At 43.1% G+C, this 13,670-nt stretch overlaps 1 protein-coding gene across 11 annotated transcripts in view; it reads right to left on the reverse strand.

Moving 5' to 3' along the window:
* Positions 1–261: 261 nt before the first annotated feature.
* Positions 262–13,670, reverse strand: part of TRIM67 (tripartite motif containing 67) — a 38,035-nt gene continuing 24,626 nt past the window's right edge. For 3 of the 11 annotated variants that reach the window (XM_062572235.1, XM_062572233.1, XM_062572234.1), the window contains 5 exons: positions 12,885–13,030; positions 10,106–10,244; positions 8,307–8,610; positions 2,429–2,591; positions 262–906 (listed from right to left, as the gene is read on the reverse strand). In XM_062572235.1, the coding sequence (XP_062428219.1) occupies positions 841–906; positions 2,429–2,591; positions 8,307–8,610; positions 10,106–10,244; positions 12,885–13,030 (818 nt within the window). In that variant the 3' untranslated portion in view covers positions 262–840. Of the gene's footprint in view, positions 907–2,428; positions 2,592–8,306; positions 8,619–10,089; positions 10,245–12,884; positions 13,043–13,670 lie in introns of all 11 variants that reach the window. The other 8 variants (XM_062572240.1, XM_062572239.1, XM_062572238.1 and 5 more) reach the window with 5 other exon arrangements.

Raw genomic sequence — 13,670 nt, forward strand, 5'->3', positions numbered from 1 at the left:
GGAACAAGTTGCCCAGAGAGATTGTGGAGTCTCCTTCGCTGGAAACAGACAAAACCCACCTGGATGCGATCCTGTCTAACATGCTCTAGGTGACCCTGCTAGAGCAGGGGAGTTGAACTAGATGGTCTCCAGAGGTCCCTTCCAACCTCAGCTCTGACTCTGTGATAACCACAATTATATCTTCCATTTGTGACAGCGTGTACAATCATATTTAAATGAAAAACACTAAAATATATTGAGAATATTTTTCTATTTCTTGTGTGTGCATTCTGCAAATATAGTGGTGCTAGCTAAAATAAGCAAAAGTATGAAAGTATTTGGAAAGCAATCTTTTCCTTATTGAAGATAAGTGCAAGTTCTGCCGCTGAATTCTAGGGAAATATAATCCATAGATTAATATAGTTTAGAGCCAGAAGGAATAATTATGGTCATTTGAGCTCCTGAATATAATGGACAAAGGAATCTTGCCCCGAAATTCTTTCACTGACCTCGCAGCTTCCACTTCAGCTGTCAAAACATACATTGTCTTGATTTAAGGACTTCAGGTGACAAAAGAATCCAGTTCACCCCCTGGTAATTTGTCCAGTCTTAGTCTTACACATTTTTCCTGCATTCCTAATAGCTTGCTGAGCACAAATCCAGCCACGAGAGAGAAAATGGCTGTTGGCTGTTAAAAATGCTGAGGGTTAGCTGCAACCAGCAGTTTACTCAGTGAGCAACATGCCATACAATATTTTAAGTTAGGGAAGAGAATGCTTTTTTACTGACTTGCTGAGAAGTGCCAAATGACACTGAGAGAGCTTACAGAATCCAGCATATGTTGAGGCAGCAGGGGCTTCGCTAGTTGCTGGGCAACTTTGGCTGCTTTACACTTTGTGGCACCTCCAGTCCTGTGTGTAGAGTCACCTGCACAAAGAAGAAGTGCCTCTTAGAAATAAAATGAGAATTGGGACAACCTCAGCAGAAAGCATTTGTGAAGGCTAAGAGCAAGCAAATGTCAGTGAAGGGGCTGTGGCACTTCACTTCCAGGCTCAAGTCCTCAAGAACACTTATGGAGATGATACTGAGCACCTTCCCCCCCCTGCTCTTTCTTCAGTAGCGCATGGTCTGGAAACCACATGTCTTCATCTCTTCCCAGATCTAGCCACCAGATCTAGCAAGCCTCCATCAGTGCTGCTTGCTAGCCACAAGGTGGGCGGCATCTTTGTGTGAGGGCCTCTGAGTAATTCAAGGAAAAGATCACACAGTGAAGCTCCTGTATTAAATACAAGAAAATCCTATTGTCTTTTCTGTCCTAGCAGGACAGAACGCAGGGCATTTTAGTGCTTCTGCTACAACCTTACCTCTCCACAAGGCCATGCTTCCCAACACAGAGGTGCCAGAGCACCTTTTAATAGCAAACATCTGCTTAAACTCAGTTTCCCTCTCTCCCTTGTCTGCCACTCTTTGCGTAACCTCTGTGGTGGTAAAACAATGTATGCCATGTACTTACAGGTATTTAAAGGAATATAGGCAATTAAACTTGTAGGTGGGTTGTGAGCAAAAAATCTATGTGGAAAACAATCAGGTGCCCAGAAAAAACACCTGTGTCTTCCGTGTTGGTGCATCAAACACAATAATGCCATGGAAACTTCTTGAAGCATTTGGATGCCACCAGTAACTGATATTAAATGTTCATGGAATAATAAGGCCAGGTGAAGTTTCTGATTTCAGTCTGGCTGTTTTAAATGGTGACTATTTCTTCCATTCTTGGCTGCATTGGTCCTGCTTGACCTATGCTGACCTCCTTCAGTCCTCAGGCTCCGGGATGTCTCCGTAGGTGCAGGCCTTGGTTCCCCCTATACTGAGTCCCGCTTCTAGCCATATGCAGTAATCTTGAAGTAACAGAGAGCAATCCCCAAACTTCACAAAGAACAAGAATGACGTGTTGATTAGGTCTTCTTTGTGGGGCTAATTCTCTGACCTGTGTTGTCTTTGCTCTGCTTATCACTGTGCTGCTGAAATTTCTCTCTTTCCAATGTTAATCATCACCAAATACAAGATCTAAGAGTATTTAGGATAGTCATGGTTCTTAGTCAATCTGACAGAGGAAGCCTTAGCACTTTGCTGCTTTCTAAGTAAGTGGAGCATTGCAGCAACATAAGTGTAGGAATTAGTTTGTGTGCGTGCCTGCATGCGTGCACACGCGTGTGTGTGTACTTTTTCTTGTTTTTATAGCATGATTCCTCACATCTTGGAGGCAAGGCAGAATGTTAAATAGAGTTCTCAAAAAAGTGTTGGTAGCCCAGATGTAAATCCGTGAAGGAAAGAGCCGCTATCCATATTGACCACCTACAAATGATATTACTAATCACAGCAGTAGTGCCAAGCAGCATACATTCTCCTTTAAATGAGCAGGATAAGTCAGACTGAGCTTCAGAAGACTTACCTGGACATTTCGATTGAGGCTTAATGCAGGCATGAAAACACCCTCAACATTTTCAAATGCTGGAGGCCCTTGCTGCTGCCCATTTATGTAAAAGGTCAGGTTGTGCTTGTTCAGATCCAGGAGCACACCAACAGTGGCACCTTTAGAAACTCCCCCTTCAGTCCTAAGAAACAAAAAGACCACATTCTTGATTTAATGAAGGTGGAGTGCCACGCTGCAGCTGCTCTCTCCATGACAGTGCAGCCTTAGTAAAGCAAAGGAAAAATGCAGCAGCATAGTGAAATGATTATTCCCACACTAGTTGACAATGGCCAAACTGCACCTTCTTCTGAAGCATGGGTACCACATTCATTGGAGCTTAACTGGGGTATTCTAAGGAGAAATTAGGTCCATCCCATCTCCAGTTGCCAGCTAAGAGCTGAAAATGGTGTCCAGAACTAGCAGGCTGACTACACATGGACAGGCGTGCAGATCATTTCAGTGCTAAGCAAGCAGGACAGGAGTCTGGAGACACTGCTCTTCCAAATATCCCTGAAAGAGTGGAGTGATGCACTGCAGAGAATGAAAAAGTACGAAGTTTGTTTCCCAGGATCTATTCTTGATTAATATTTCTGCCAACAGCTCTAGACTCAGACTTCTGTAGCTCTGTGACTGACAAGGTGTCCTGCTGTTGGACTGAGAGCTCTTTCAAGTGTTGGGGCACTGTTATTAATATTAGTCATAATCGGTTGTGTCGGGAGCAGCTGCTGAGAGCTACCGTTGTATCAGAGCTTGCCATGACACATTCAGCCCGCCATCACATGCACGAATAATTTGACACAAATGCATTTTCCTTTGAGGGGGTTAGTTAAACTCGGTACCACTTTAAAAAGCCCTGAGCAAGAAATCTACCAGGCACACAGATTGGCCACAAGCTCTGGTACTTTGCACATATCATGGGGGCTCTGCCATGGGATTACAGCCTGACACAGTTTGCTCAAAGTAAATCAGATTTCAAGTAATTTGCAGAAGGAGAAGAAGCGACCCTCTTTTGTCCCCTGCCCTCCCCTCAGGCACGTACAATTCACAAGATAAATGCAATTTTAACATAGCATTATGAGAATGGGTAGGAATAGATCAAAACATCAAAAAACGGGGGGGGGGGGGGGAAAGGATCAAAATCCTATTAGGAATATAGTGCAGAGTACGGAATTTTCATCTTGTCCACTAGGTGGCATAAACTGTTTTCCTTTAGACTAACTTACGCGACACATGCCATTTCCTCCAAAATTAGAGAGAGTTTTACCTCTGACAACGAGGAAAACAGTATTCTGACTTCTCCATTTCAAGCTCTTCAAAGAATAACAGTATGGTTGAGAATCATGAATTTGGCCCTTAGATGTGTTAGATTTAAACCTATACAGTTCTGAGGTCTCTTTTATTTGTTTTCTAGTACTATAAGCACTAACAGGTTTGCCTTTGAGCCTTTCTCCAAAACCATAGTATATTGCTTTCCAAAAAATGTAAGATGCTTACCTCTCCCCAGTATCTGTTTTAGCTTATTTTTATTAAAAACACTCAGTAACATCATAAAACTCATGACGATATTGGGGAAGTGGCAGTACTATGGTCTAGAGCCATTTACAAACGGTTACTTTTCCCCTGTTTAGGAACAACCTTGACTGTAGAGCCCCAGGCTTTATATCCTGCAGTGGTTCAAGATAGATTTTATGACAGCTTTTTAAATGACATTGATTCTCTCAGGCCACAGAAATGGCAACTTCGCCTTTTTGAGGTTACTGTGCTCTTTCCTACAGTCAGCTGATTTACTTCTGGAGGGCTAATTAGCTGTGTGCTAAACGGTGACATTGCGTGAGGGTTCTCCGCTGCCCCAGGGGGAAGCCCAGGCGACTCTGCTGGCGGAGCCGAGCCGAGCCGAGCCGAGCCGAGCCGAGCGGGGCAGGCTGGGCCGCACGACCCCGCCGAGGCTCCTCCAGCACGCCAAGGGGAGCAGGGGCAGAGCGGAGGGACGGGGTCTCTGCCGCGTCTCGGCCGCAGCTCTCGCGGGCCTCGAGCGGGCGCATCGCCCCGTTCCTCCGCCTCCACCTCGCCACGGTGAGCGACAAGTTCTGACGGGGTAAAGCCCAGGCAAAGGCAAGCGAGTGCCCGCGCTTTGCCACGCTGCCTGCAGGCAGCTGGACCCGTCCTGAGGCCGGGCAGCTCCTCCTCCATGTGCCAGCACATGATGGAACTGCTGCTTCACAGTAATACATTTTTAAATGACCTACAGCAGTTATACTCCAGGCTCATAATCTGCAGGCCGTACTAAAGGAAAATACACCTTTTTGTTACAGTATTTCTTCAATAAATACTCAGCATTTATTAAATTATAATCAGCTTTTGCAGATATACACTATTCTTTCATTATTTCAAGTAAATCCCAACTCTCCCACCTCTTCTCACACAGTCCTGCAAATATTTATTTATTTCTGTGTATAATACAAAGTGCTGGGTGCTGACTGTGCACAAGTGTTACGGGTAAGTCTAGAAGGCCTGAGTAAAGATTAAAAAAGACTAAGAAATTTGGCTACCATGAAAATGCCATTGTCTGTTGCAGCAGAGTTTGTTATTTTAAGCACACTTCCAGTGGCAGTTCAGAAAATTTGCAAAAGAGGACAGCCATAAGTTTCACTATTATTGAAAAATAAATCTTAACAGTTTATGAATGCTGTTTAATAAAGTAAAAAGCTTAATTCCACATTAACAGTATTTTTCGGTCAATTATAATATTTTTGTTTGATCGATGCCTACCCTGAAGACTCTGAAGTCAGTGAAGAGAACCCTCCAGATAAGTGGGTTTTTAGATGACACTCTAAGTTCTCTGAATTTTGACTTCTCCCACAAGATTGCTAATCACTATATTTTAGTATAAAACATTTTTGTATGATTTCTGTCTCTTTCTTTACATAACAATGTCATGGCCATTACCTATACTGCAAGGTATTCCCGCTTTTGGGAACTTTGCCAAGGACCAGGTCCATTGCAAAGAATGCTAGTGCCTCTAGGCAACGGGCATACAACATCTCTGGTGTGAATTCGTATTTCCAAAAACAGTAAGACTGAAAGGTACCTCAGTAATCCACACCCCTGCTCTAAAGCATTTTCTTAACCGATGTTTCCTCAACCCATTCTTAAAGGTCTCCCTTGTTTTTTCCAGCGTTAGTTTCTTCTCTTCGTGCCTGTTCTTTTAGCATGACAAAACTCAACCCTAACCTGCCAGTTTTCAAGAATGTACATGGGTCCAATTTCTTATGCTAAGGGTCAAAAGAACAGGAAAGTACTCTCAGCTGACAGGTTCCACGACCAGGTCCTTTAAGCTCCATCTCTGCTTATCCTTGGAGCCATTCATTTATGTCTTCTCCTAGCTTACTCTCATAAAGATTCAGGATGCAGTGATTACTAAGACATAGTCTCCACCACAATAACATATGAGAGGCTAAAGGCTGAATATGTTTCTTTGGACGGTGACGCTGTGCTGTCATGTTCTTGTCCCCAGTGGAAAACAATAACTAGACAGCGACAACCACAAGACTACTACACCTAATGAGTTAATAAATTGACCTACTTGATTGTCATGGTTAAAAATATAACGCCTAGACCTAAATCCATTGAAGTGCATGTGATTTCATGAGAATACGCGCCCTTCGTAAGTGTACTTCACTTGAAAGAACATGCCACTGGTCCATCCATTTTTTGCACTTGCCTGTAAAAGCTCTGTGTTTGCTCTAGTGAAAAATGGGAAACTGTCATCAACAGCAATTACTTTGTCCTCCTGTTTAACCAGAAAGACTGGAAATCAGAAGTGTTTCCATTGTTTGTGTTTCCAAGAAAAAAGTATGCTTTTGCTTAGCTGCTGTGTAGCTTGCCTGAAGGACTATGCCTAGGACCAAATCCATAAAATAGGTTTCTGGGACAGCAGCACACAGAACGTTTGCCAGAATTTTTCTAGAAAACATAAGCTGTTTCACAGAGCATTAAAATTAATACAGCTTAACATTACTTCTGCCCTAAATCTAATCAAGATATTAAAGGCACAGAGAACCTTTTCATAGCTTTATCATGCTGATGTTATTTTACTCTATTCTGATTTAGGACACAATCTAAGGCCTCTGGAGTCACTGAAAATATTTCTATTGACTTCGGATAGCTATGGATCCAGCTACAAAGTTCTTCTACCTGTCTATAATGAACTGCAAATCAAAATGAGTATGAAATATTCCAGACTACTTTGTTGTTTCATGTTTATCATTTGTAATTCTGTTTAAGTAACAGAATAAAAAATGAGTTATGAATTGGAGCAATGGAAGACTAGTAGATGGCGCTCACTGCTCTTGGACCCCCCCTCTTTTTTTTTTTTTTTAGTAACTCACAATCAAAGAGTTTATACTTCAAAAACTACCTAGCAGTTGCAGTATACTTATTTCAAATACAAACATGTTTTAGAGTACACATGACTGTATTCAAAAGGAGACATTAAAATCAGCTTTAGGGCACAGCAAATGTTGGCATGAACTTATCTCTTTAAGGAGATAATACAAACATTCAAGCATTTTTAAAATCACTGCAAGCTTCTCTTCTAACCATTTGGTATTACACAAAAAACATCTGACCTAATGGCTGTGGAACGCCGGCTAGCACAGTTAGTAGAAAGCTAAAATCATTTTGATTCATGCTCTGCCACAGATCTGCTATGTTATCTGTAAATGAATTTCCCATTGAAATAGAATAGGCATACAAATACTTAGATCATTTTCCAAAATATACAATGAGCTCCAGATCCTAAATCACACTCCTCAGCCAGGACCTTTTCAATGGTCTTGGTCCCTTCAGTACTCAGCCGATCTTCAGCTGGAGCCTAATCCTCTTATGGGAAACTGAGAACAGAGCAGCTCTGTGCTGGTGGTACACCAGAGAGCTTCAAGGGAGGCTGCGTGCGTCTCCCTACGCAGTGCAGCATCACGTCAGAGAAACCACAGCTAGGACCAGGCAGAGTTAACTACTGCAAGCACTGAAAGCCATGCAACCACATCAGCACAACATTCACTCTGCTCTGATATGTATTGTCTCTACGTGATCCGGCCCCACAGCTACTGGTTGAGCTTCAACTACAAGACCTCTCCCCGCTGCTCTGGTGCACAGAGCACATCACAGATGCACTGATCTCATGAAAGGCGGTTTTGGTAATGACGGCTAAAGGGCTTTCTCAAATCCTTCTTTTACAAATTGGCTGTACTCGCTGAGACACTTTTCAAAGCTCTTCAATACATCAGCTCAATCAGCTGGAAGTTGTCACTTAGTCCTCACCGGGAAACATTCCCTTGTGCCCAAACCATGTTAGGTGTAACCTACCATATTATGTTTAATCAGCTTTCGTGACTGGCAACAAAAACCTATGTTAAGACAGGAAATTACCAGTGTGCTCGCCTAATTGTTATGCAACCCTGCAGCCAAAAATCCTCCTAGGGAAGAGAATCAATCATCTTTCTGCTTGCACTTCTCCAGCAATGGAAGAGACATCCAGCATTTCAGACTGTTGGGCTTTTGCCTACTGATACTGCGGGTGGGACACACAGCAACTGGCTTAAATCACAGCAGGGGAGATTCAGGCTAGATCTCAGGAGAAACCTGCTAACAGTGAGGGTAAGAAACACGAGCACTGAATGCTCTGCACGATGATGATGTTGCTGTCAGCGGTGATTTTTAAGAACAGGTGAGGCAGACTGCCATCGTGAAGAAAACAGGTACAATCAGCAGGGAGACGGACTTGCCGAGATCCCTTCCTCTGTTGCAAAGTGGAAAAAACAATCAGTAATGCGAAAAGCGTGTAGACGGGGCTTACCGATTGGTGTGGGAATTGCAGTGCATAAACCAGCTGCGATTGTTGTCGACGTACATGGCCCATGCTTTGTCGTCCTTGCCTAGCATCATGTCTTTGACTACGTTAATCCTGGCAATACCGAAAGCTGGATCCGGATGGTTATCATAGCGGTCCACGTGCAGTTCCCAGTAATGCACTCCCTTGGAGAAGGCCGCTGTGCCGAGAACTACCCGGTCATCGTAGCTATTGCAGGTGGCCGTCTGGTTGTCATTCGATAGCACGATGTCTCTGTGAGCTGAGGAGGGGTCGAAGGCGAACCAGGCCACTGCGCAGGGCAAAAAAAAAAAAAAAAAAAAAAAAGAAAGAAAGGCGACATTACGGCAGAAAGGGGCTGTGTTGAAGTGTCACCTGCTTTACTGCAATTCGGAGGCTGAGTCTTCCTTCCTCAGGCCCCCACTTGGGTGCCAAGCTCTGCATGTTACTGTAGGCACTTGCACGGGGTTGCTTTGCAGGGCTACTCAGCTGCTTTAGGGGGGGGGAAAGGAACGCTTCATACAGTCTCCACAGCCTACGAAAATTCGAAAGATGTTTTTCCGTTCATTTAGCTTAAAGGCGCTGTGGAAGTGTAAATTACTTATGTGCCTTACGTTATCTGTGCATGTCTCTAAGAATGTGAGCTTCTAAGGGCAGAGACTGTCCTCACACAGCATCAACAGCCGCTGAGGAGACCGAGGCTTCTCCATAGGATAGCAGCTGCTCACATAAGTAAATCAGTTCAGGACTGCCTTCAACGGAAATGGATTTTCAGTGTGTCCATGTTGGTCAGGACTGATTTCACTAGTTTATCACAGGAAAAAAAAATAAAAAATGAGAAAAAGCTCTTAAAGTATAAATATTTTATACTGGCTTATTTTGACAATACAGCATAAAAGTGGAAGTGATTACTCCCAGCGTGTGCTTCTGGATTCGTTACAATATCATTAATGAAGATGAACTTCCTGTAATGCTCATATGGATGTCAAGTATAATTACACAGGAACATGCATGAATTCCCATCCCTGTCTTATCAAACCTTACTGTGAAATTGTATCAGTAGTGAAGAAAAACACAAGTGCTAAAGAATGATGGAGAAGTAGAGGCAGGGAGTTGCATACAAATATGCTCAGTGTGTTGCATAATTGCTTCTGTGTGCCAAAACAAATCAGGATCTTTAATTAAACCCCAAACCTCTACGACAAAATAAAATTGCGTAATTTGAAACCTGAAGTGTTGTTGACAATGCAAAATCCCCCAAAGCCTAAATAAATGGACTAGTTTAATTTTATAGTTAGTGAATTTAGGGCTGAATTGTTCCCCCCACACAATGCAGGTTCAGTCTTCAGCCCTGGTCCGCTACAACGGCCAACAGAATAGACCAACAGCTGCATATGCTTTTAGGCATCGACTTCTGCATATATGCTTGGCGGAGCAGGGCATCTGTATGTGCATTAGATCCAATCAGACTGGAAAAGCGTGCACACAGAAGACAGGCATGCAGTTTGAGGGACATGCTGGGCAATCCTCTCGCTCCCACGCAGCAGGGACAGCAGGAGCAAAGCCCTGCCCCACTGCTCTGCCTTCTTCAGCCCTGACCCGGAGCTTCATGCTTGGAGGGGAGCTCTGTCCTTGCAAGCTCAGTGCCTGACCTCTCCACTGAGCTCATCCATATTCTCTATGCTGATCAGTGCCAAATATATTAGTGGATTTAATGGGATGCAAGTATCCCGCCACCCAGACCTGCAGCTTTTCAGTTACAAATTGGCAAAAAAAAGAAACCTCACCATCCGATGTCTGTAAAACAACTGTCTTGCTGTAAGGACCAACTCCTGATGAATTAAAAGCTTTGACTCTTGCATTATAAGTACTGTTGAAATGAAGGCCATCAATTGTACAGAGAGTCTCCTTGCCAACATATACTTCCTAAGCATTGCAAAAAAAAAAAAAAAAAAAAAAAAAAAAAAAAAAAAAGAGAGAGAGAGAGAGAGAGGGAGAGAGAGAGAGAAAGAGGGGAACACAGTTTAACTGTTTCTCTGTACCTCACGATCACACAGTAAGACTTCTAAATATAAATCACGTAAAAAGCTTGCCATTGCTTCAGAGAAGGTAGAGTTTATGCTGTTAAAACATGGACAACTACAGCAGAGGAGACATCAAGGAAGATCAGCAGTGAACACAGTAAGGTAAAGCTGGGAGGGTACACCAAAAAAGAGCAACACAAAAAAATTATTTTTTGTACTCTTCCTAAACATCTATTCCAAAATACTACTTTGGACAGTAGTCCCACTGTTAGGCCCACCGTGGCCATTCTTACACAGATTTATGTAGGACAAAAATAAAAAGAGGACAAGTGGAAGAATGAAGAAAAAGTAAGCATAGTTTTATTCTGTCAGAAAGGTTGTCTCATGCCTTTGTCAAAATACAATTTTGAAACTTGTAACTACAGAGCTAGAGGAAACCAAACTTCTGAAGATTAGGATCACATGCATCACATGATAAAACAGCAGCTAAAGCAGAGACATGATAAATGTCTGAAATAATGTATAAAACAGCAAGCTCTTCCATAATGTGAATTATTTCAGGAGGAGGAAAATCAAGGCCTTTCCACCACTGATTTCTCTGATTCTGTGAAATCCATAGATACATGGTAGCAAAGGCCCTAAAAAGCTTCAGACTGTGACCAAGCAGAGCATTTAGGCCCCAATTCAGTACAATACTTAGGTATACGCCCAGGAGTAGTCCTGCCACTCTCTACTATGAACCTATAGTGAATTAAGTATGTGATGAATAAGAAAGGGATTACTTAAGTTTACAGCAGGACATGTGTTTCTCCACGTTGCTACAATGGCAGTAGCTACAAGTAGCAAAGTGTCTTGGGTCCTGAGCTACTCTGCGATCTTTCACAGAGAGAAAGAAAAGTTTTAATAAAGCAGTTGTTTGATTTATCTCCATATTATAAAACACACCATGTTGGTGAAAAGTTGTATTTGTTGGACTACTCTCACATCTAGATCATAATCCTAGATCCTTAAGGACTGTGATCATTTCATACCTTCTTAGCACAAAATCTTGACACAGCAGCATTGGCAGTCCTGAAACCCTCACTAGCTATAAAACCTCCCACACAAATGGACCAAGATGCATCCTCACCTTGGATATGCACCAGCCTGAAATCTTGTTTATTCCCAGATATTTATTTAGATGTCAATACAACTTGAAAAGGCTTATCCAAGACACTCTAATTCGTAACACTTCGTTCATAACATCTCATTCATAACACTGATAACATGCTTGCCTAGTAATATTAACTATATCAGCAGCTCTCAGCCAGTCATTCACAGAGACACCTTTTCACACGTTCACTTGTGGAAACCAGCCTCTTCAAACACATGTGAAACAATATTTGGACCAAGTAATCATGGAGAAGTTCCAAAAACCTAGTGCCCTCCTCAAAATACTCCAAAGTATTTTGGAGGGGCATCCAAATCTGCCTTTATGGTTTTGGATGGAGCAGTTTGGCACAGGGAGGCAGTTGTGCAGATGGAACAACATCGGTACATTTTCAGCTTTAGACACCTTTAGGTACTAGAGACCTTAGGTTTCTAGTGGAAAGCCAGTCTGCAGCTCCCGAAGAAATGGCATCACATATTCTTGACAAAATTTCCTGTTTGTGAAAAGAGCTGCTGCACCTGCGGTGACCTCCAAATGGTTTCAAGGCATTATCCCCTAGGGAATGCCATGGGCTAGTCCAGTCCTGGAGCAATAAAGGCATGAACAACAGCAGCAAGTCTGCCTCTGGAGGAAAGGCCAGGCCACAGCTTCCAGCAGGACATGGCTGGCCAAAAGCCAATCGAGTTATTGCTCATCAGGATGTGGAGAGAGGGGCAAGAGTCTAGCAGCACCTCACACTTGCAAACAGGAGTAAGTAGTTGTGGAATATAAGATCTGGTGGGATAGCACTTGGGATGCTTTCCCATACTTACCAACACTGTCGCAGCCATGTTGGAGGAAGGCTTTGGGGGCAGGTTTAGCTCGGTTGGTTAGAGCCTCATCTCATCCACACTCAGCAAAAGATTTTAAAAAATCTGATATTTTTATGCGGGATCCATTTTTTACTCAGAAAACCATGCAAATTTTAATTGCATTTATTGACCAAGAAGTTCAGCTGTTGAAATCAGAATGCTAGAGTAGGGGCTTCGAAGAAATCTCTGGTTTGTGGACTGTACCGCTTTCAGCTCCTGTAGATAGTATAGGATTTTCTCCTCTGGTATGCTCCGTGTGGGTCACACAGTAGATATGGTAGTGACCTGAAATTCCACCTCAACAAGGCCCTCTTTGCCAGAGCCTGAAGAAGAACATCAGCCAAACTTCCTACCCAAGCCAGCGATTCCTCTAAAGAGCAGAATCTGTACCCAGGGTTTTCCCGATCCATGCAGCAGAGGCAGGGATACTTTGCCAGCCTTCACTACCCCCTTCCCCTCCCCTTCAGACAGACACAAATCCACATCCTGAGGAAACTTCAACACAAAGAAAACACAAATAAAGGCTGAATGAAATTCTCACTCGGAATTGGCCACCATCTCCATCATCAAGTTCCAAGATATAACCCTCCACTGGGTTGTGGCTCAAAGGTGGCATCCTCCAGGCCAATGTCACACTGTTGTTTCGGGTGCAACACTTCTCCAGCTGCAGTAATGGGACGGGTGGCACTGTAACAGGAACTGAGTACAGATTAGTGTAACTCTGCCCTAACCCATTAGTTCGTGCTGTGAGCAAGGTGATGACTACTCACAGGAGAGACAACATGAGTTAGGAATAGGCTGGTAAAAAAAATGTTTCCTTTTCCTTCATTAAAACAAAACCCAGCAAAAACTATGTAACAAAATGTTGTTCTTTCATTGGGAATACTATTTGGCTGAAACAGAAATATTTAGGCTGAAACATTTTTATTTGGAAATGCTTCTGTGGTGCCTCATAACAACTACAGCTTGGGAGTCTCACATCTGGTTTCCTTTCCGGGGGTCACCCGCTGGAAGAACTTTTTCTCGTGTTACAGGAGTTTTGCCCCTCCGTCTCCAAGAGGAGAGCTGGAACAGCAAACAGCAGAGGCAGGGGGTGTCTTAGACTGCGGAGCCACATGGCAGATGCTGTGTCAGGGAGCCCAGTTCACAAGGAATGGGGACATTAAACAACATAATAGCCACTCCTTAAAACACTGCAATGAGATAAACGTGGAATTCTACTGAAAGTAGAAAAATGATTTTTCACAATAATTTTTTAAATCTAATCTAAAATCCCTAGTTTTTCATCAAAATCATCTTGGATAGAAGTACGGTAGCTATACGTAAC

The sequence above is a fragment of the Rhea pennata genome, chromosome 3 (genome assembly GCF_028389875.1).
Source record: "Rhea pennata isolate bPtePen1 chromosome 3, bPtePen1.pri, whole genome shotgun sequence".
In the NCBI taxonomy this organism is placed as follows: Eukaryota; Metazoa; Chordata; class Aves; order Rheiformes; family Rheidae; genus Rhea; species Rhea pennata.